The following is a 22,942-nucleotide window of genomic DNA, read 5'->3' as shown; positions in this document are numbered from 1 at the left end:
CTGCCCGCGTCGGCCTGTTGTCCGGGCCCCGCCCAGGACCGCGCCCCTCCGCGGATGCCCCGCTCACCCGCTCCGCACCGCGGGCCTGCCCTCAGGCCCCCGGGGCTCCGCGCCGCCGCCCAGAGGCTCGCGCCCTCCCGTCGCTCCGGGACCCGCCCGCCGCGTCCCCTGGGCAACCGTCTCCAGGGAGACCGGGCCCCGCCCCCGGCATCGACACCCGGTACGGAGCCCACCTGTGCGGGCGTCTGCGGGGTCCCAGTGCCCCCCCACAGCGCACGCCCCGCCACGCCCCGCCACGCCCCGCCCAGCGCCGGGCTTTGTCCGCCTGGGGAGATCCGGGGACCGGGGGCGCGTGGGGTCTGGAGGAGGAGGCGCGTTCCCGGGGCGGACCGAACCCCGTTGGGGAGGCCGAGGCAGCGGGCCGCTCTCGCGTTGTGATTCTCTGGTGTGGGCTGATTCATACCCTCCTTTTCTGATCTCATTGCATCCCTTTTATGCCTCCGTGGGGCCGGGAATCCGGGGTGTCCCGCTACCGCCCTAGATGGGAATGAGCAGGGCCCTCAGCCGGGCTCCGGACGAGGACGCGCGCCTGTTCGGGGAAAGCTGTTTACTTGTCAGGGACCGAGCAGTTGCCGCGCGCGCCCTCCCCTCCCCCTGACCCCGATTCGGGACCGAGCATCCTGCGCTCTGGCCATTCCTAGCGTTGCCTCCCAAAGCTTTGCCCTTGAACCCCGAGGGCTAGAGGGCGGTAGACCCAGCTCCTGAGGTCCCGGCCAGCGTGAGGGCCAGAGCAAAAGACGTCCTCCCTCGCCCCCTCTTGTGAATTCTGTCCCGGCTCCGTATTTCCTGACCTGAATTCCTAAGGACTAATTTTTCTCTTACTTTTCATTCTCTCGGCTCCATCACTTTTTTTGCTTCGTCTTTCCACGTTTCGAAAGTGCTTTCTCTACGATCCTGTCTCATTTCCCTGTGACTGAGCTGTTGTTTTTTGTCCTCTTGTTAATTAACTCCCTTGGTCAGAATGGAAGTTATTTCTTTCTTAGCTCTTGTCGCTGACCTCCCGTTTCTCTGGTGACAGTGCTTTGGGAAGTGCCTTGCCATCCTCTCACCTGGATGCTAAATGGAGAGACCATCCAAGCCCATGTTCCTGGGCTCCTGCAGCAGGGTCCATGGGGTATCCTTCCAGGGATTAGGCTGGCAGCCGGGTGAATTCCAGCTTGGACCTTGGGAAATGTCTTCTTGGAATGACACCTTTTCCAACGGCTTCCTAGGACTGGGCTTTTTGTCTCATGGAGAAACCAGTGGTTTAGGTTTCCTGCTCTTCAGGAGCCCAGTGGGTTCCAGGCAGGAGAATCCTGCTGTGCAGGTAGCTGGGGGGAAGTTGGGGGGGTGGCAGGTCCTGCTGCTGGAACCCAGCCGCCTGGGCTCCCAGAACTCAGGTGTCTTTCCGTCTCTGGGGTCAGATTATTTCCAGGAGCCGCCCACAGTAGGGAAAGAAGCACCACAGAGGCAGTGAGTGGGCCGACCCCTCCCCACACACCCTTCCTTTTCATCTCCAGCAAACAGGGATGAATCTTCCTTTATGATGCAATTTGGGTCTTGAATGGGGACCCTCAAGTTCACAGACCTGCTTTTTGCAGCCATTGAATGGAACTTGAACCCAGGCTTGACTCAGATCACTTACTTTGCTTTCAAAAACCAAACAAAACAACAAACAACTCTAAAGATGATCTGAGTCATCTGTATGTATATGAATTCCTGCTTCAGGCACTGGAAATGTTCCTGTGGTTTGCTTCAGTACCACCAAAGGGAGCTGGGGGTGGCATTGACACAGATGGTGAAAAAGGCCCATTAAGTACAATGTGACTGGTTTGCAAAAAGGAAACCTTGGTGAGACAGTTGCTTTTGAGCTAAAGTCCTCTAAGAGAATGCACAGAAGTTTTCTGAGACTTTCTCTTTTTAAAGATTTCTTTCTTTCTCTTTCTTTTTCTTTTCTTTTCCTTTTTTTCAGACAGATAAGGAGCTCAGAGTCAGGCAAGGGCGGAATGACGCTCATTGATCCCAAAGCATCTTTAATCTGCCAGGCAGAGGGACCTTTGCTGCTGGTCTTTCTTGGACCATTCCAGAGAGGTAGGTTGGGCAAAGGAAACAAGTGTGTGTGGGCGGGGGGAAGAGGAGATGTTATTTTGTAGATAGGTTAAGAATTTGAATGGAATCCACCCTCCCTGACTATCTAGCCAAAGGAGAACTTCTCTTTAGGACTAGAATGCTAAAAGGAAGAGAGTGACCCAAATTTGTGCTCAGAGCCTATGAAGGGGGATGTGAACTAGACCCCAGCCAGCTTCCCAAGAGAGGGATGCTGCTACCTGCGAAGGAAGGGATGGCTGTGCTCCGAGGAGCCCTGGAGCCCATTATTAAACTGCAGCATTTCGTATTTGACTTGCTGCGTTCATAATAGAGCTGGGCTGACCTGTTTGGTGCGAGAAAAATTAAAACCTTCTTCCGAAGGAAGTGGATTGGATTTTCATAACTTGATATTGCTTCTCAAGGAGTCCTTAGGTGGGGACATTCTGTTTCTCTAGAGAGTTGGCAGTCACTGGATCAGTAAGAGGATGCTCCTTGGAACTTCTGGGACATTAGCTTGCAAGCTGAATGTAGTCCCTTCATTGTGCAAATGAAGAAATTGAGGTCAGAGACTGACACTGACTGAGCCTTCGCTGAACACCTGCCTTTGGTATCTGGGGGCAGCTGGGTGTGATTAGCAAGTGTGCAGATTTGTCCCGTTTGCAAGCTGTGTGGGTTCATATGTATTCTGTGGGTGCACAGCACCATCTTCCTTATACAGTTGCTCGAGCAGCTACTGTCATTTCTGATGGTTCAGGTAGGGCACGGGGTTACATGATGTCATCCTTGGAGGCTTTCCCCCACCCCACCTCATTTTTTCTAGGTCTTCATTGGTACTTTCCAAACTTCTTTGTTAGTGTGGACCTCTTTAAAAAGATCAAAGTATTAAGCAGAATTTTAACCTCTAAAGCAGATTAAAAGAGTGCCACTGTGGTACAAGTAGAGACTGGCCCAGAACTCCTCCCACTGAGCAGCTGTCCTACTCCTGCCACCCTCTGAAGGCCTTGGGGTGCTTCTGTGGAACCTCAGGACTCCCTGGCACATAGGCGAAAACCATGGATTACGTAGACCTGTGTAGAGGAATTAGAGTTTCTTTTTCTGCTACACACCTGTTGACACTATCTTGATTTGTGTTACAGAAGATGCCTTTAAGTCATGATTTTTAACCCTCCTACTTTTTGATTTGTAAAGGATACCTATTTACTGTCGGAAGTTTACAAAATACAAAAAAATTACAAGCATCACTCTTCTATAATCCTACCCCCCTCCCGAAAGAACCATTGTTTCCTTGTTGGAGTATCCTCCCTGGAGAGTCTTCTGTGCGTGTATCTTTGGAAACTTGATTTTTATTTCTTGGTAAATATTATCATGAACTTCCACAAAAACATAACTGAATGCATGTGTTTATCTCTGCTCTGTTTCAAAAGCCCACTAAAATGAGAGTAGAGGAATAAAAAGGTATAAATCCTTAAGAAAACAGAAAATGATGATAGAGGGGGAGGGATATGAGCAAAACTTTTGAAAGATGGGAAGCAAGTGGGTGAAAGAAAAGCAAAGCTTAGAATGTTGAATGTCCTGGCTGTGAGGGAAGCAAGGTGGCTTGTACACACGACCCACCAAAGGCTAAAGAATGGGGGCCACAGAGTGTTCCCAACAATGGGGGCAGGGAGCGGGGCTGGAAGCAGGAATATTGGTTTAAAGTGTGTGTTAGAGCCACAGACCCCTCTCTCAGGCCACGTAGCCAGGCAGCTCCCTCCTCTACCAGCAGAAGATGGCTAGTTTCCTGCAGGCAGTATTGAACCAGAGCAGCAGAAGGCAGGGGAGGCTCTATATTGAGAACAGGAAGATTCAGTGAAAGTTTGCATGCTGAATAGACAGACCCTCTCCAAGCTGGTTCCTGGAACATGGCAGCCTAGCTTCTACCCATCCTCCAGGCAGGGGCCTTGAACTTCTCTCTAAGGAACCCAACCTCATGAAAAAACGCTACTTCTCAGCGACACCTACCAAGCAACCGGCCCTGCACAAGCACCTTTCAGTGCCTCTCTCTTAAATTTGAATGGGCAACCTGGATCGTCACATGCCGAATGAGTCCTCTAACATGAAAGACAGAGACCCAGAAGTCATAAACATGGTTGTTTTTAAAAAAGGCATATTTATAAAACAATAATAAGCTCTTGGATATCAAAACTAGGCTAGTGGAAGTAGAAACTTCAATAGAATAGAGTTAGAAGATTGAACAATGAATTTCTAGAAAGTAAGACAGAAAGACTTGAGGGACGGAAAATAAGAAAGAGAAGATAAGAAAATTAGAGCAGTTTGGGAGGCCCAGTATCCATCTCATAGGAGCTCAAGGGAGAGAAATGGAGAAGGAAAAGTTATTAAACTCCAGGAAAAAAAAATCTAGAACTCAAGAGTTTGCATTAAGAATCTCTGTGTAGCACTCAGCCCAATGAATAATAAGATACAGTACATCAGGGACTTACCCGCTGGTCCAGTGGTAAAGAATCTGCCTTCCAATGCAGGGGACGCGGGTTCAATCCCTGGTCAGGGAACTAAGATCCCACGTGCCGCGGGGCAACTAAGCACACGCACCACAACTACTGAGCCCGTGCGCTTCAACTAGAGTGCCCGCGTGCCGCAACTACAGAGCCCACGCGCTCTGGAGCCCACGTGCCACAACTAGAGAGAGAAAACCCACACGCTACAACTAGAGAGAAGCCCATGCACCACAACGAAGAGCCCACGCACTGCAACAAAAAGATGCTGCGTGCCTCAATGAAGACCCAATGCAGCCAAAAATAAAAATAAATAAATATATATTTTTAAAAAGATACACTACATCAAAGTAAAAGATATTCTATGGGACATTAACATGAACTTCCAAAAGTCCAGAGATAGAAGTTACTAAAAGCCAGCGCAGGGAAAAGGGGCCACATACAGAAGATCAGAGCACGGAATGGCGTTGGACTTTACAAAATCAACACCAGGAGCTACAAGACAGTGGAGCAACTCTTTCAAATTACAGAGGGAAATTAATTCCCAACCCAGAATTCTGTAATCATCATTCAAGCAAAATAATAGGATGAAGACCTTTTTCAGACATGTAATTTTTCAAAAACTTCACACACACACACACACTCTTTGTATCCCTTTTCAAGGAAGCTACTAGAGGATGTGCTCTACTAAAAAGAGAGAGTAAACCAAGAAAGAGGAACGAGTGGTACAATATGCAGTTGTCTCTTGTTTCTCACTTGGCTCAGCCACCAGATGACTTTCTGTATTTCAGCTGTTGTCTTACTTTGAGCCTTGGGAGTGGGGAGGGAAAAAAACACCTACCCCACCATGGAAACTGAAAAGTACTCTCTTCCAAGCCTCCCCTGCAGCCAGCACCTGTGATGTGGGCTCCACTGATGAAATGTACCTATGTTATATTTTGACAGAGAAGAGAGGGATGAAACGTGTGTTGTTTCCATGGTTATGGTGGTGATAGCGGGGATGGGCTTCAAGGTTGAGTTCTTGGCACAGAAGTGGCAGGGGTACAAGGTAGCACCCAGTACTCAGTGGCAATACCAGCAATTTTGCCATCAGACATGATCCTGTATCATGGAGTCCACATGGTGTAGTACAGTTATATTTCCTTTCTTGTTCAACTTTTTGTTTTTCCTGGAGTTGATAGTTGCCTCATGTTTTTAATTGCTTTGTTTGTTGCCTCATATTTTTATTTGCTTTGTGTTCAATGGACTAATCACTAATTCTTCCTCAAACTCTCCAACAGAACTATTAAACCCCTCGCAATGCAGCAAATATGTCAGACAACCTGTCAGCTCCTTCCCTGCTTAATCAGTGAGAGTCAGCTTCTTTACTTGCAACCAAGAACCCTGACTGGTAGAGAGAAGGTGAAGGGAATTCCCATAATGATAGTGAAGAGAAGTTCCAATATCACAGTTGTGCAGCTGGTCTAGAGAGCAGCCAGCCCAATTTGGAGCAAGATGGCTGAGGGCCCCAGGAGGAATCTCTAAGAAAAAAATGGAGCTGATGGATTATCTGACATATTTGCTGTATTATAAGGATTTTGTAGTGCTGTTAGAGAGTTTGAGGAAGAATTACATGTTCACACATAGAAAGCAAAGAAAATTAAAAACGAGGCAACGGTAGGAGTAACAAAAAGTTGAACAAGAAAGGAAACCATAGTATAGGATGTGGCTTAGCTTTGAACAATATTTACATGGTTATAATAATGTAAGAACTAAAGTTTGATTAACAGAAAGTGATCACGTAACTATATCCAGGAAATGGGGGAGAGGATCCATGCATGTGTGTATGTGAAGGAAAGCACAAACTCATCTTCTCAGGTAAAAAGTTAAAAGTTGAAGATCAAGAAATATCAGGATAAACCTGTTCTTTAGAAATGCAGAGATAAATGCAAAAGGTACAACTGAAATCGGGGGTGGTTGGTTTGGATGTGGATGTCAAGGGACTGCTCATTTTTTGCTGCAAGCATTTTAGTTTTCATTAATTTTTAAAATTATGTGCTTGCAAAACTTTCACAGATATTAAAATTTAAAAGTCATTAGTATGATGGCCCCATCCACCCATCATATAGCTGTTTTCATTTTCTCTATGCTTTCTGAAATGTTTTGTCCACAAACACATGTTGCCATGGTAAATATATGTGCATTATTGGTTTCATTTAATGTGGGGAGTATTTGCAGTGCCGTGTCATTCTAATGACTACATTCACTCTTGTTGTTCGTGTTATCATTTACTTAGACGTTTCTTTATTGTTTTTGATTTATGAGTTTCACAGGTAATACTACAATCCATATCTTTGTGCATACAGCTTTTTCTTTTTCACTTTTGAAATGCTTCCTTAAGACAGTTTCCAGATTCCCCAGATTACCAGATATGAGGCCATGGATCTTTCTCTTGATTTTGCTGTGTAGTGTTGAGGGACCCTGCATGGCTGCAGGCCCAAGGCCCCCCTGGGTGCACCATGAACGAGCATCATAGGAGATCATAGGGATAGAACTTTTTGTAGGGTAGTTGGCTCATTTTTTTTTTCTGATGGCAGTAGCAGGAGTCAGTCTCTCTCTCTCTCTTTTTTTCCCATATAGAACAGAATTTCCAAAGACCTACACATCTCCTTCTCTGACATCTGTCTTGGTTTTCCCCCACTGAGGATTTTTTTCCTTTTTAAAGTATTCAAATTAGAAGTTACTGTCCTATTGAATAATATGGACTCAAAGGAGACACATTTAAAATGGGAGAGAGTGAAAAAAAAAAAAAGGAAGAAGAAGAAGGAAAAAAAAAAGAAGTGAGGGAGGCAGAAGTGGGTAGACTAGGAAACCAGGGAATAAGGTAGTTCATGTCCTCAGCTTACCTTCCAAGCAGACACTGGGACGCCGCCTTCTGCACGGTGTCACGTGACTTTGTTATTTTGTCCAATCCCATCCTTCACCCCTCTGACCTCTTTTTCTCCAGGTGGCAGGAGCTGGGGTGTCAGACAGCCCTCCAAACAAGCCCGTCCTTTCTCTTCCTGGGGTGGTCTTCAGGATGTCCTACTTGCCTGGACCAAAACAAAAACAAACAAAAAAAAGAAAGCATTTGTATCTTGGAAGAATAGCACATCTATCCTAAAACTGTACCTGTTGAGGGCCCTGGGCCATGCATTTCCCTCTGGCCTATGGCTTCACTCTCTTCAAGAAGGTGAAGGCTGCAGGCTTCAAGGCTGGGCTGCTGGGATGCCTGTTCCTCAGCTCCTTAAGAGCAGAGGATTGGGGTGTTTCGTGGCCTGTAGGGCCCAACGCCTTCCCTCATTCATCTGCTCTGCCGGCTCTGACCTGGGGCCCTGGCCTGATTACTTTCCCCGCTCCATTCTTGCCTCCCTTCCTTCCATTTTCCTCACAGCAGCCAAAGCAGTCTTCTTCGTAAAGCATAAAATCAGGCCATCTCCGTCCCCTGCTTAAAACCCCCCAGTGACTTCCCACTGCAGTGGTGACAAAGCCTGGCTCCTCCCGGAGGCTCCAAGGCCCTGCAGGGTCAGCCACATTGTCTCTCCCCAGTCTCCCCTTCTGCTGTGACTCCCATTACCTGGTCTTCTGCCTCAGGGCCTTTGCACTTCCCGTTCCAGCTGCCTGGAACCCTATTTCATAGATCTTTCCTGGATCCTTCTCGTCATTTGGGCCTCATCTGCAATATCTCACCTGAGGACCCTTACCTGACCTGCCATCCAAAGAAGATGCTCCCTGCAAACCTGTTTTATCACATTCTAATCCTATACTCTCTGAAATCATCTTGTTTATTCAGTTGTTTCTTTCTTTCTTTTTTTTTTTTTTTTTGTCTTTTCCCGTTAGACTAAAAACTCTGTAAGAGCAGGGATGGTGCCTGTCCCATTCCCTGATGGACATATAGAAGGCGATCAAATCAATATTTGCTGAATGAATGAATGAGCGAGTGAATGAATGAATAGGACTTGGGACCTTCAGCCTTCTGGGTCAAGGAGGGGCCCCTCATTCTTTTTCCTGAGGGTCTCCAGGAGGATGTGGTGGTTGAAGGATCTCCTGGCCGCCAGAGCAGGGTGGTGGTTTCTGGAAAGCTCCTTCGGGGTAAACATCCAGGAGATTCAGCAGGTGGTGGCCCTCCAGGTAAAGCATCTTCTGCTCTGCTTCTGAAGCGCTCACTTGCTCTCACTTTCCATCTAAGTTGGGCAACAGGAAAAGTGTTCATTTCATTCTCCGTGGGAGACTGACCGGAAACAGCACTTGATTAGAAGGACTTTTTGAGGCCGAGAAGTCCTGGAAATAAACCCGGGTCAAGAGGCCCAATGTGAACTCTGCTCTGTTCAGCGTGATGTGGAAGGCCGGCCCCTGTGGCCCCCTGCCCCTTGTCACATGGCTGCTGGTCTCGCATCCTCCCAGCCTGGGTGGATGGTAGATACTTAGACTGTGTGCGTAACTACCTTCTACAACTTTCTGGGACTGAGGCTCCTTCCCTTGGGCTAACTAGGTTGTAACTTTGGGCTCTGAAATCCGGGCATTGGACAGATGTTTTGTCCTCAGGTTAAGGACATGAACATCTCTCTCTATACAGGTTCATAGGAGCCCATCGGAAGGTACAGGGCATGTTTTGCCCAGGGCGTCCCCTCAGGGAGGAGGATGTTTATCGCTTAGACAAGCAAGACACAACTTCCCTTCTTTTCCCACTGCCTGTCCCCTGCTGAGAGTGACTCATGTGTTCCCTTGGGAAGCTGTTCCCCAGGGTATGTGATTGTTCCCCAGGCACCAAAAAGCCTGTCTTTACATTGACAAAGGCTGGGCAGCATCTCCCGGTCAGTGTGTCAGCCACATTTGTGACGGCTACTGGAAAGAGGCAGAAGTCTAACAGACTCGGGAGACGCCAGCTCAGAGCCCCAAAATGGTGGCGTTTCAACAGGAATGAAAGGGATCCTTCTGCAGTCCTGAGCTTGGGACAAGCCATCAGCCAGCTGGTCTGCCAGCCCAGGGGGACTCTGTGGGCTGCAAGGTCACTCCTAGTCCCGAAGAAGCATTTGTGGGATTCTACATCCCTTGCTTGCCCTTTTCCCTTAGAAATAACTTAGGGCCCCCTGAGGCGTTCCCTGGTGCCAGTGGGGAAGGATGGTGGTGGCAGATGTCCTTGTATCGAAATCTTTAGAGAAACTCCTCTGCCGGCCGCTCAGGACTCAGGAGGTCAGACCCCTCAGACCTTCACAGCTGAGAAACTGTTCTTCAGCCTCAGGCCAGAGAAGGTGCATCTACCTGGGAATGTCTAGGAACAGCTCGCAGAGGGCTGGTGACAGAGATCCCCGGCGCGCCACCCCCCCCGCCCCCCGCCCCGGCCAGGATGACTCTGCTGCCGCGCAGCTCTTCTGTGGAGCGTGCGGGCTGGAAGTGGGAAGGTGAAAGGAAGCGAGCTCCTTCTTGCCCAGTTTTCTTTACTATTTTATTAACGATTCAGATGTGGACGGACAGAGGAAGCCTCTCTCAAGATTCTGGATGACAGAGTGAGAAGGATTGTTCCTGGTTCTTCTTTGGTCCATCCCACTTTAGTGCCTTGAGGGTGGTCGTGACCCTTACTTACCTTCCTGGCCCCATGGCTCCACATGTGTGTGCCGTCTACTGATCCCAAATGATATCTCTGTGACCCCTAAGACCTCTTCCCTGAGCTGCAACCTGGGACGTTGCCCCTTGACTGTCTCCATTGGAATGTTCAGTAAGCAGCTCAGATTCAATATGTCTGAAATGGAGCTCTTGCTGTTTCAGTTCCCTGCAAATCTGTTTCTCCCTTACACTTTGCCATCTCTGTAAATATCCACCAGCCATGCAGTCTCCCAAGCCCAAACCTGCCTGTTATCCTTGCTCCTTCTCTCACTGTCCCCCACCTGACGCCCCCGCACCGCGCACCCCGCCACCAGCTCATAGATGTACCTTGATTCCCTCCCTCTCCAGTTCCATCTCCTCCTCCTGGGTCAAGGCACAGTCATCTGTGGCACGAGCTGCCCTACATTCTCGCCTGCATGCTTGCAGCCCTCCAGCATCATTTCAGATGCAAATAGGATCTGGTGGCTCCCTTTCCTAAAACCCTCTAGGGCTGTGCACTCACTGCATCGCTCCTAGAGTGAAAGCCAGGTGCTTCCCCTGTAAAGGCTCTGCAGGACTGGTCCCTGCTCACCTCCTCAGCCCATCTCATCCCCCACCCTCCCCTACGCTCCAGCGGCAAGGGCCCGCCTTCTGTCGGCTCAGGACGTGATGGCTCACCCTGGCCCTCTGCCCCAGTGTCCTCCCCTCAGAGGGGCCTTTCTCGGCCTCCCTATATGCAGCAGCCCCTCCTGCTGTCCTCCATCACATCGTCACTAGACACTCTGTCCTTCACCGCATTGATACAACGCGGGAACATCCTTCTTGTCTACTGTGTCTCCCCTACTGGTGTGTAAGCGCCTTCTGGGGAGGGACCCTTTGTCTCATTCACCACTGTGTTCCCAGCACCTCGCACGATTCCTGACACTTAATAAATACGAGTCGAATAAACTAAAATATCTCAGGTTAAGTGATACATACAAAATGTCAAATCCAATAATACGTGAGTGCTGATTATTTCCATGAGATGAAATTACCGAGAATAATTGTGAGTTCCTGCGTCTAGATTCGGGAAGTTAGTGTTCCTGTACAGACTGGGAGATGCTGGCTTACTGTGAGAAGTGTCTGGAGGGTTGGCAGCCAGCGAACTTGGTGATGTGGTCACCAAAGCACTTTCGGTGGGAAGCGGAGGCGGGGGAGGGGAGCCTGATACCCTTTTAGGCCAAACAAATGGGAGTTTGGTGACTAGAACATTCTGCTACCATTGGCCTGCCGGGCCCCATCTGGAGCATCTTGCTTTCTTGGAGAGCCAAACTTTGGCAAAACGTCTACATCTGCTCTGTAGGGAGAACAGAGGTGCTGGGGCCACCATGCAGCAGAAGAGCCGTCAGATAACGACTCCATGTGCCTCTAGGTGGCAGCACAAAGGACAGGGCTGGCTCTTAGAGGTGGGCCAGTGTCCAAGGGAAGAAATTTCTAACACTAGAAGCTTCCAAAAATGGAATGTGCTGCTCTATTAATGGAAATAAATACTTTCAGCTGCAAGTGATAGAAAATCCAACTCAAACTGCTCTAAGTTAACAACAAAAAGGCGGGGCTGGGGCGGGTTTTTTGGCTGATAGAACTGAAAATTCTAGAGGTAGAGTGTAGCTTCAGGCATGGCTGGATCCAGGGAATCAAAGGCTGTCCTCGGGACCCTGCTTCACTTTCCATACTGAGCTCTGCTTTCCTCCACGTTGGTCCTTTCTCAGGTTCCACCCCTCAGAGCAGCAGGTGGTCACCAGCAGCTCTTGGTAGATATTCTGTCTTTTCTGTTCTCCCAGGAGAAAGTCCCCAAAGAAGTCCAGATGTCAAAACCCACGGGATTGACTTCATAGTCACATGTCCATCCTAGAATCACTGTAGCCAGAGAGGTAGCCAGAGAGGTATGACAGTTGGCCGGGGCTACGTCCCGTTCCTGCTTCCAACGCAGTCCCTGTGGCCAGGGGAAATGCAGGGCTCTGAAAGGCTGGGCCTGGGTCTCAGGCCACTCCGGGAGCCAGGAGAGAAGTCAACCCATCTGAGCCACTTGGACTGAGTTTGTGGAAGGTCCCCAGCTCCCAGATCAAGAAACCGAAAGTTCCCAGCACCCCTGTGCCGCTCTCCCCCAGGGTAAACTGCCTTCCACCCGAGGTAACCCCTATCTCTTCTTCTGCCAACATAGACTAGTTCTGCCAGCGCTTGTTCTCCATATAAATGGGATCTTGAGCACATACTCTTTTGTGCCTGACGTCTCTCTCTCAGCCTTATATGTGTGAGATTCATTTATATTGTTGAATTGATAGATCATCCACTCTCACTGCTAACAAACATAACATTCCATCGGGAGAGGAAACCAGTTTATTTTTCCATTCTGCTGATGAGCACTTGGGAAGTTTCTGTTTGGGGGCTACTATGAATAGTGGTGCTAGACTCTTGTATGCTTCTTCTGGTGCACCTGTGCTGGCATTTCTGGAATTAATTGCTGGGTCGTAGGGCATATGTGTTCACCTTTAGTAGATACTGCTAAACAGTTTTCCAAAGTGGTTGTACCAATCCGCATTCTTGGAGCAGTTCTAAAGCCTCGGGATTAGCTGACATCTGTGTCCCATACATACTGAGAGCGACAGGTCTGGGCTTCATGGAGAGCTGGGGCTTGTTAGCAGCTGCATCCTGGGTCCTGGGCGCACAAAGAGGGAAAGAATTCCCATCCTTCTCCTGTCCCCTCTCTGGTATTTGATGCTGTCCTGCCCACACTGTCCTGAGTCTTCCTCTTTTAGGAATGAGTTTTTAACATCAAAGTGTTTCCCTGCATCCCAGATGGACGAGTGTAGTCGAAGGCTTCGTTTCCACAGCGCTGAGGTACCCCATCCACCCCTTTGGCTAAGTCCTGGGGAGTTCCTGCTGCATGCGCTCATCTTAGCCTCAGGACTGAGTGGCCAAAGATGCCTTCCTGAGCTTGGCCAAAGCACTGTAAATGGATTTTCCAGAATTCCTGACTGTCCTCCACATTCTGAGTCAAAAAAAAAAAGCCTTTGGCCTGGCCGTTCTCAGAAAGAGGAACCCAAAGCAGGATGTGGTTTTACAACCAGAGGAAGTGGATCCCAACAGTGGTAACATGGTAGCACAGGGTGACATGCTGCCCTGCTGCTCAGAGCAGCTTCTGCATCTAACTGAGGGTGAGGCCTGGAGCCAGCTGGCAGAGCCACCAGAAGAACAGCTCTCTCAAACTAAACACTTCCTTTCAACTATTTTAAAAAGTCACTTAAATCTCGGAGGATGTGACCCTAGGGTAAGGAAGTATTTGTCTAAAGAATAAAAATGATAAAACATGAAGGAAAAAGATTTGCCTACATCAACATTCAAAACTTCTGCTCCTTAACAAGACACATAAACAAAGTGAAAAGATGACTCAAATCAGATATTGCCAACTCACTCAAGCAACAAAAGAACTGAATCTAGAGAATGTAAGAAACCCTGCAAAGCAGTAAGAAAAAGACAACCCCACAGAAAAAATGGGCAAAGTTTATAAGCTGGATATTTGCAGAAGGTAAACATTTTATGGATAATCAGAGAAATGCAAATTAAAACAAGAGAGCATTTCACGCCCACCAGATTGGCAGAAATGAGTAAATTTGACAGTACCAAGTGCTGGCAAAGATACGGAGATTAAAAAGTTAAGGATGTGGTTATACCTGTCGTAGGTTATACGTATGATCTGACAATTCCACTCCTAGGCATATACCCTCTACCTGCACTGCCCAGTATGGCAGCCACCAGCCACATGTATTTCTTGAGCACTTGAAATGTGGACAGTATGATTGAGGAATGGAATTTTTAAACATTTTATTTAATTTTAATTCATTTAAACATAAGAATTCATACTCGATTTGGTTATTGGAAAACTTTTTAGTATATTTGAAACAACTTGAGTCTGTGAACCTACTTTTTTAACCTGTTAATTGTATGAAATCTACATAAGATGAAATACTTCTGATGAAAACCTAGCGTCCGAATTGTCCTGTAAGTGTAAAATACACACCAGATTTCAAAGACTTAGCACCAAAAAAATGTAAACTATCTTGTAATTTTTCTGTACTGATAACATTGAAATGACCATAGTTTGGATATATTGAGTTAAATAAAATAGATTACTAACTGAATTTTATCTGTGTCTTTTTCCTTTTTAAAAATGTGGCTACTGGTGCCTTTGACATTCCACGTGTGGCTCACATTATATTTCTCTTAGACAGTGTTCACCAAGACTCTCACTTGTACACAAGGAGATGTGTGCAAGAATATACGTTGCAGCATCATTTGTAATAACCAAAATGAGTAGACACAAACCTTGAGGTCCCTTAGCAAGAGAGGGGGGTAAATAAATTGTGGTTTACTTACACAGTGAAATATCTCCCAAGAGTTAAAATGAATGAACTAGAGCTACATGTATCAGCACGGATAAATCTAGATTGCAGCGTTGAGTGGCAAAAACAAGGGCAGAAGACTCAGTAATCATACAATGCTTTAAAGCATGGAAAAATATTAGGAATTGTTTGTGGACACATTTTAGTATAATAAAAGGATAAAAACATGCATGGAAACCATAAACAACCAGAATCCAGGTGGTGGTAACCCTGAGTGGGAGAGAGACTCAAAGACCTCTTATTGTGTCTGTAACATTTTGTTACTTACCGGGCAGTGGGTTTGGTATGGCTGAGATAGTTCAACAGCTTGTCTGATGGCTAAAGCCATTTGGTTTCTGGTCAAAAAGTTTCAAAGAACGTCGTCCTTCGCTCCCTCTCAAGTCTGGGGTTGTCTGCCCAGTGATCCTGCCATTTTCCATCTTTGCCGGCTGGTGGCCATGGTGAGGTCTCCCACGTGTGTGTGTTCCTGAGAAAAAATGACTTGGCATGGGTTTGTTGGTGGTTTAAACTGGGGGCACCGCCGTGAAGGATGCAGACGGAGTGCCTGCAGCTCAGCCTAGACAGTGGCCTGGGGCAGCAGGAGCCACAAGCCACCTCCCGGCTGGGACTCCATCCCAAGCTTCCTGCTGACAAAAGTCCTGAAATCCTGTTTTCCAAAGGGTCCTATTAAAGGACTCACCCAGCACACCTTAGGGCCTCACCTTGCCTTTGCTTCCTTTTCCTTTGCAGGACGATTGGTATCCGAGAATTAAAAGAGCAGGATGCCCCCCGGGGTTGACTGCCCCATGGAATTCTGGACCAAGGAGGAGAATCAGAGCGTGGCCGTTGATTTCTTGCTGCCCACGGGGGTCTATCTGAACTTCCCTGTGTCCCGAAATGCCAACCTCAGCACCATCAAGAAGGTACGATCTTGACCTTAAAACTAGTTCTCAGAGCTTGGAACTCAGAGAAGCAGACAGATGGACTCTGCAACTCTCAGATTTGAGATCCTCAGCTATGAATTTTAAAAGATATGGAGGGGGTGCTTCCCTAGTGGCACAGTTGTTAAGAATCCGCCTGCCAATGCAGGGGACATTGGTTCGAGCCCTGGTCCAGGAAGATCCCACATGCCACGGAGCAACTAAGCCCGTGCGCCACAACTACTGAGCCTGAGCTCTACAGCCCGCGAGTCACAACTGAAGCCCGCGCACCTAGAGCCCGTGCTCTGTAACAAGAGAAGCCACCACAGTGAGAAGCACGCGCATCACAACAAAGAGTAGCCCCCACTCGTGGCACCTAGAGAAAGCCCGCACACAGCAACGAAGACCCAACACAGCCAAAAATCTTAAAAAATAAAATAAATTATAAAACAAGTAAATTAAAAAAAAAAAAAAAGATATGGGAATTCCTTGGAAGTTCAGTGGTTAGGACTCCACGCTTTCACTGCCCGGGGCCCAGGTTCAAGCCCTGGTCAGGGAACTAAGATCGCGCAAGCAGTGTGGCGCGGCCAAAAAAAAAAAAAAAAAAAAATTAAAAGATAAAAATAATGTCCAAGAATTGTTTAAAAACTCACAGTTGAAATCCACCTAGCTTTCCAAATTCAGCTCCCGCCTTTATCATGGCACGTTTACCCTTCCTAGATTCCTGTGAAAGCTTCAGGGTGCTGGTTCCCAGGGTGAACTTGCATCCTCTCCATGACTGTGCCATCACGTTTGAAACCACACCCCACGCACGGCCGCTTGAGTTCTCCCGGTCTTTTGTCTTCAGAGCTGTCATCATAGTCAACATCATCTTTGCAAATGGTTTTTGGCTTTGTTGAATAATTTTCATCGTGGATTACTGAGTCAAAGGATGAAATATCTGGATGGTATTTGGTAGATCTTGTCTTGTGACCTTTCAGAGGGCTTATCCCACTTGCAAAGTGTGGGATTTAATGGGTCATGGCAGAGGACAAGGCCTTAGCCCGGAATTTGAAAAGCTATACTTGGGAGCAGAAAAAAAAGGAGAGAAGCAATAGACCATACTTGAGTTTTGTTTTGTTTTGTTTTGTGTTTTAATCTTCCCTTCCTGGGTGTTTCTTTAAAAATGAAATTTCTTTTTTTCCATTTCAAAAGTACTATGGACACATTGAAATTTAGGAGAATAAGAAAAAGTAGAAGGAAAAAATTACCCATGATCCAGCCGTATGAGACAAGCACAGTTAACACTTTGGCTGTTTCCTATTTTCTTTTCTATGTAGTGTTTTTTGGTGATAGCTCTGATTATGAATTTTCATATCTTTTTTCTGAGTTAACATTGTAACATCCTTTTCATGTTATTAACCTTGTATAAATATCATTTTAATCTTTTTCTTTTTCCTCACAGGGCTCTACATGCATATTATTAAACTTCCAAATACCACAGAAATATAAAACACATCGGTCTCAGCAGTCTCACCTCATATCCCAGTTCAATTTCAATTTCTTTTTTTTTTTTAAGATTTTTTTTTTGATGTGGACCATTTTTAAAGTCTTTGTTGAATTTGTTACAGTACTGCTTCTGTTTTTATGTTTTTATATTTTTTGGTCGAGAGGCATGTGGGATCTTAGTTCCCCGACCAGGGATCGAACTCACCCCCTGCATCGGAAGGCAAAGTGTTAGCCACTGGACCGTCAGGGAAGTCCCCAGTTTCAATTTCTTAATATTTTAATTTATACCAGGGACCAGACAGTTAATATTCTAGGCTTTGCTGGTCATATGGTGTTTGTCACAACTACTCAACTCTGCCGTTGTAGGGCTGAAGCAGCCATAGACGGTGTGTAAGTGAATGGGTGCGTCTGTCTTCCAGTAACTTGGCAGACTGTAGCTTGCAGTAGTTCATACGTTTATCATCGTTTTTATGGGAATGAGCTTGAATTACAACTGCCGTTCTATAGCTTGGGGTCTTTTCCCACTTAATGCTGTATGTGGGAGCCCTGTGTGCATTGGTACAGGTATCCTTAGATTCTGGGTCACACGCCTGTGCTATCCGTTTGCATTGATGGAACGTAATTATCCATCCCCCGTGGAAGAAAAATAGAGCTGTTCTCCTTTTCCATCTTCTCTGTGACTCAGCGGTGAGCACCTTTGCACTAAGACTTGGTGCCCCAGTGGCGCTCCTGTGATCCCTGGGGATTCCTCACCCCGAGGCCACGTACTGGACACAGCCCGCGGAGGCGTTTATGGCCCCCTCGGTGTGTGAAACTTTTCTGAATTACTTGCCATCATTTAAAGACCAGGGTGATGAACCAGGAACGATTAGCTGGGTCCCTGGAGGTCAAGTCTGGATGGCCATCTCTCAGGGTAGCCTACAGGGGAGACCGTAGGACCCACCGCTCTGCTCCAGGTTTAGAGCCTACCTGGCCCCGTTCGTAGAAGGGCAGGGACGGCGACTCCCAGTGACCCTGTGGTCAATGCTCAAGGGACGGAGAGAGTAGTGGTCCTGGGATCTTGCCTTTGCCCCCTTGTCAGGGTCGTGAGACCAGCCTCCACCCGCCTCCCGGCTCCCTGGGGCCCCGCCCACCGTAGGGGAGGAGCTGACCGGCCACTTCCCTTCCAGGTGTTGTGGCACCGAGCCCAGTATGAGCCGCTGTTCCACATGCTCAGTGACCCCGAGGCCTACGTGTTCACCTGCGTCAACCAGACCGCGGAGCAGCAGGAGCTGGAGGACGAGCAGCGGCGGCTGTGCGACATCCAGCCCTTCCTGCCCGTCCTGCGCCTGGTGGCCCGCGAGGGTGACCGGGTGAAGAAGCTCATCAACTCGCAGATCAGCTTGCTCATCGGCAAAGGTGCCCTGCCGAGGCCAGGCCGTCCCACCTCCGCCGGGCCTGCCCCCCGCCCCCGCCCCGCCCCCGAGCCCCACGCTGACCCGGCTCCCCTGCCCCTCAGGCCTCCACGAGTTTGACTCCTTGCAAGACCCGGAGGTGAATGACTTCCGAGCCAAGATGCGCCAGTTCTGCGAGGAGGTGGCCGCGCACCGGCAGCAGCTGGGCTGGGAGGCCTGGCTGCAGTACAGCTTCCCCCTGCAGCTGGAGCCCTCGGCGCGGAGCTGGGGGCCGGGCACCCTGCGCGTCCCCAACCGGGCCCTGCTCGTCAACGTCAAGTTCGAGGGCAGCGAGGTGAGCGGTGTGCTGCATGCAGGCTGCCGTGTCCACGGGGGACACTTCCCCTGTGAGACTCCCGGTCACCCACCAGCCTCCCCAGTTCATCCTCCTCCCAGCAACATCGGGTGGTATTTGTAGGGTATCCATTGCATACGAGGGGCTTGGCCAAACGTCCCACCCGGCGAGTTCCACAAGGCAGAGTGACCAAGAGGCTTTGGTCCTCGGTCCACTCACGCATCCAACAGGTATTGCCTGGTGTCGGCCACGTGCCATCCTCAGAGCCTGCCGTCGTGGAGCTCACATTCAGGGGGCAAGGGGCGCCTAATACTTGCAGACGGGCCAGCCCACCCGCTGTGCCCCAGAACCCCGTGGGCTCTTCGCAGGCGTGGAGGACTGACCCTCCCTCCTCCCCCTAGGAGAGCTTCACCTTCCAGGTGTCCACCAAGGATGTGCCCCTGGCACTGATGGCCTGCGCGCTCCGGAAGAAGGCCACGGTGTTCCGGCAGCCGCTGGTAGAGCAGCCCGAGGACTACACACTGCAGGTGAACGGGAAGCACGAGTACCTGTACGGCAGCCACCCCCTCTGCCAGTTCCAGGTGAGGCCTGGGGTCCGGGAGGGGTTCCTGGGTTCCCTGCAGTCCTGGCCTGGGGCCTGGGTTGGGGCGGCGGGGGGGCGGGAGCTGGTCCTCGGCCCCTCTCGAGCCCGACAAGCCAGACCTTGGGGGTCACGGTGAGAGTGCGCCCTTGCTGGGCTGGCTCTCCCCGTGAGCACAGGGAGGTGGGCGGGGGCAGGAAGGGCCAGCAGGAGAGGCCCCAGAAGGCCTGGCGTGGGCAGGGGCCAGCGTGGGGCATCCCTGGGTAGCCGGTCGTCCAGGGAACAGTGGAGCCACTCACCCCGCCCCCCATCTCAGTACATCTGCAGCTGCCTGCACAGCGGGCTGACCCCCCACCTGACCATGGTGCACTCCTCTTCCATCCTCGCCATGCGGGATGAGCAGAGCAACCCCGCCCCCCAAGTCCAAAAGCCACGCGCCAAACCGCCCCCCATTCCTCTGAAGAAGGTGAGCTGGCGCCCTGCACTTACCCTCCCCTGCAGCCCTCCTTCCCACCTGAGGTCCAGCCCTGGTGCCTATTGGGCATCGCCCTGGACCAGCCATAGGTCCAGGGGTCCCTTGTCTCATGCCTTCTGGTTGCTCGGGATTGAGAGTTGGGCCTCTGGGCTGGGGTGGACTCCTGGCTGGACTCCTGGGGCAGCCTCCAGGCCTGGCGCTTGGCTGCCTGCCCCTCCTGTCTCCCGTGCTGTAGGCAGAACTCCATGCCCTGCAGCGCTCGGGGGCGGAGGGGGGTGGTCTTGGGCCCCCTGAGGCGCCTGCACGGCAGGTTTTCTGGTAAAGGATGGCGTTGCGGGCAGGAATCTGCAACAGCCTTGCCGCCGCGGTGGCCACGCGCCCTGGCAGCGCCGGGAGCGCAAGCCTCCCCTGAATTCCCCTGCTTTAACGCCCCCGCTTCTCCCCTCCACCCCGCCCAGCCCGCCTCGGTGTCCCTGTGGTCCCTGGAACAGCCTTTCTGCATCGAGCTGATCCAGGGCAGCAAAGTGAATGCCGATGAGCGGATGAAGGTAGGGGCTCCTGGGCCTGGAAGGGCCCGGGGAGTGCGTGTTTTTTGCACAAACACGGTGGCTGTGGCCTGGAGAGGTGGCGGAGGAAGAAGGAGGGGGGTGTCACACGAAAGCCACCTGACCACATTACCCAGCATCCCTGCCGGGGGTGGTGATGAGCTGCTTCAAAACAGGAAGGGGGGAGGGGAGCAGGCCAGCCGGCCAGAGAGGACAATTCGGAGAAACCGGGCCCAGCGAGTTCTGGGTATTGACTTTGGTGGAGGTAGTGGGGCCAGGCCCAGCCCAGGGATAGAGGAACCGCAGAGCCTGGGAGGTGACAGGCGCAGAAGGGGAGCCGCTCCAGCTGGGCCGGGGCCAAGGCCACGGCCACCTCTGGGTCGTTCACACGCCCACCTCCTCTGGGTCGTTCACACGCCCACCTCCTCTGGCCTCAGGACGGCCCTGTGAGGTGCAGGTTTTCTCGTCCCATTTGCAGGACGGGAAACCCGGGTCCAAGGAGGTCAGGGCTCTTTGGGGAGCACTTTTTGGTTGGGGTAATTTCACAAGCAGGGCAGGCGTGGGCTCCCATGGATGAATCCTGGAGGGCTGCATGGGCCAGCTTTCTGGCCGGGCCATGAGGAGGCAGGGCGAGATGTGCAGGCGGCATTAAGTCCTTCCCTGCCTACGGGGGCTCATGCCCCTTCTGAGCAGCGGGGGCAGCCTTGGGTGCTTAAGCTAGAAGGGCCCCTGGAGTTCCCGAGCCCTGATGGGGAAACTGAGGCCCAGAGCAGGGAGCCAACACGCCCCAGGGTCCCGCAGTCAGTGGGGAGCACAGCCCACACCGCCCTCCCCTTCCCCCCAGGACCACACCTCCCCCTCAGGCAGCCAGCCCTCCCTTTTCCGGACCACCTTCAAGCACCTGGCGGGGGAGGGTTCAGACCCACGTGAAATGAGGACCTTTCAGGAGGAGATTCGAGCCTTAGGTGGGAGGGACACCCGGGCAGGAGAGGGAGTCTGCGCCTCTGCTGCCTGCCACCCGCACCGTGCCTTCCCCAGCTGGTGGTGCAGGCCGGCCTCTTCCACGGCAACGAGACGCTGTGCAAGACGGTGTCCAGCTCGGAGGTGAGCGTGTGCTCAGAGCCTGTGTGGAAGCAGCGGCTGGAGTTCGACATCAACATCTGTGACCTACCGCGCATGGCCCGCCTCTGCTTTGCGCTCTACGCCGTGATCGAGAAGGCCAAGAAGGCTCGCTCCACCAAGAAGAAGTCCAAGAAGGCGGTGGGTGGGGCCGGTCGGGAGGCACTCCGTAATGGGCCCAGTCCAGTCCCGCAGCCCACCCCGGGGCCACTGCTCATCCCGTTCCCAGCATCTCAGCTGGCACGCAGCCTGGGGATGGGGTCCAGGAGGGCCTGTGAACCCCAGCCTCTCCACACCGCGCGTGCGCACACAACACACACACACACACACACGCGCGCGCGCCCGCACGCACACTAGCCACCACCCCTGCCTGCCATGTGATGGTGCTGGGTTCCTGGGCTTATGAGCACGGTGACTCGGAATATCTGGGCCTGGGCCTTTGGTCCTTGTGGGAACCTGGAGGGAGCTCCCTGCCCTGGAAGGACAAATGCAGTGTCCTTGCAGGGAGCGGGGTGGCCTGAGTCAGCAGCCAGTTGGAGACAGAGTGGTGGTCGAGCACTGAGTCACTGGGCCCAGGATGTGACTGACCACCGAGCCACCCTGACTCACTCGTAGCTGAGCTGGGCCAGCTCCCTAGGGCCTATGTGGTTTGTTTGAGGCTTTCTCAAGAAGCCGAGAGTGGGATGCATCCGGGAGCAGAAGGGAGTCGAGGGGTGACTGACTGCCAGCTGCTTCAAAGGGAGTCTGGGCAAGGGTGGGAAGCATGGTCTGGCTGGGCCCATCCTGCAGATGAGCAAACGGGGGCTTTCTGGCGGCTGGCTGTGACCTGCCCGGTTTCTCTCCCAGGACTGCCCCATCGCCTGGGCCAACCTCATGTTGTTTGATTACAAGAACCAGCTCAAGACTGGCGAGCGCTGCCTCTACATGTGGCCCTCCGTCCCAGGTTGGCCCAGGCCAGGAGGGAGAGGCAGAGGCCAGGGGACTGGGGAGGTGGGTCCCACACGTGATGACATTCCCCTTGCAACTCTGTCTGTCCTTGTATCCAGACGAGAAAGGGGAGCTACTGAACCCCTGTGGGACCGTGCGGAGTAACCCCAACACTGAGAGCGCAGCTGCCCTGGTCATCTTTCTCCCTGAGGTGGCCCCCCACCCTGTATACTACCCTGCCCTGGACAAGGTCAGTGAGGGGGCCCTCGCCATTTGGGGGCCAGGACCCACCCTGCCCAGAAACCTCGAAGCTAAAGGTTAACTGTCCTGACCCTGCCTCTGGGGCTCCCCAGGACATGGTCCCTGCACCCCGTGAGTTGCCCGGGCTGGGAGCTGGGTGCCCACACACGCTTGGGGGCTTCCTTGACTCTCTGGAATCCTCATGTGTCCTAGAGCAGTGATTCTCAACCGGGGGCCGCTTTGCCCCCCAGGGGACTTTGGGCAATGTCCAAAGGCATTTTT

The 22,942-nt window shown here is 51.2% G+C and overlaps 1 protein-coding gene across 5 annotated transcripts in view; it reads left to right on the top strand.

Moving 5' to 3' along the window:
• The window catches only part of PIK3CD (phosphatidylinositol-4,5-bisphosphate 3-kinase catalytic subunit delta), a 48,380-nt gene that overhangs the window by 19,895 nt on the left and 5,543 nt on the right, over window positions 1–22,942 (top strand). For 3 of the 5 annotated variants that reach the window (XM_027110281.1, XM_027110280.1, XM_027110277.1), the window contains exons 2-11: window positions 2,012–2,130; window positions 15,389–15,561; window positions 18,216–18,444; window positions 18,545–18,774; window positions 19,176–19,355; window positions 19,671–19,820; window positions 20,288–20,377; window positions 21,413–21,634; window positions 22,340–22,436; window positions 22,540–22,670. In XM_027110281.1, the coding sequence (XP_026966082.1) occupies window positions 15,421–15,561; window positions 18,216–18,444; window positions 18,545–18,774; window positions 19,176–19,355; window positions 19,671–19,820; window positions 20,288–20,377; window positions 21,413–21,634; window positions 22,340–22,436; window positions 22,540–22,670 (1,470 nt within the window). In that variant the 5' untranslated portion in view covers window positions 2,012–2,130; window positions 15,389–15,420. Of the gene's footprint in view, window positions 1–122; window positions 221–2,011; window positions 2,131–15,388; window positions 15,562–18,215; window positions 18,445–18,544; window positions 18,775–19,175; window positions 19,356–19,670; window positions 19,821–20,287; window positions 20,378–21,412; window positions 21,635–22,339; window positions 22,437–22,539; window positions 22,671–22,942 lie in introns of those variants that run through there. The other 2 variants (XM_027110278.1, XM_027110279.1) reach the window with 2 other exon arrangements.

Source organism: Aethalodelphis obliquidens, unplaced genomic scaffold (assembly GCF_003676395.1).
Source record: "Aethalodelphis obliquidens isolate GAN/ISIS:26980383/991018 unplaced genomic scaffold, ASM367639v1 scaffold9, whole genome shotgun sequence".
In the NCBI taxonomy this organism is placed as follows: Eukaryota; Metazoa; Chordata; class Mammalia; order Artiodactyla; family Delphinidae; genus Aethalodelphis; species Aethalodelphis obliquidens.
The sequence above is the reverse complement of the archived record's forward strand: the minus strand, read 5'-3'. Positions and strand labels throughout refer to the sequence as shown.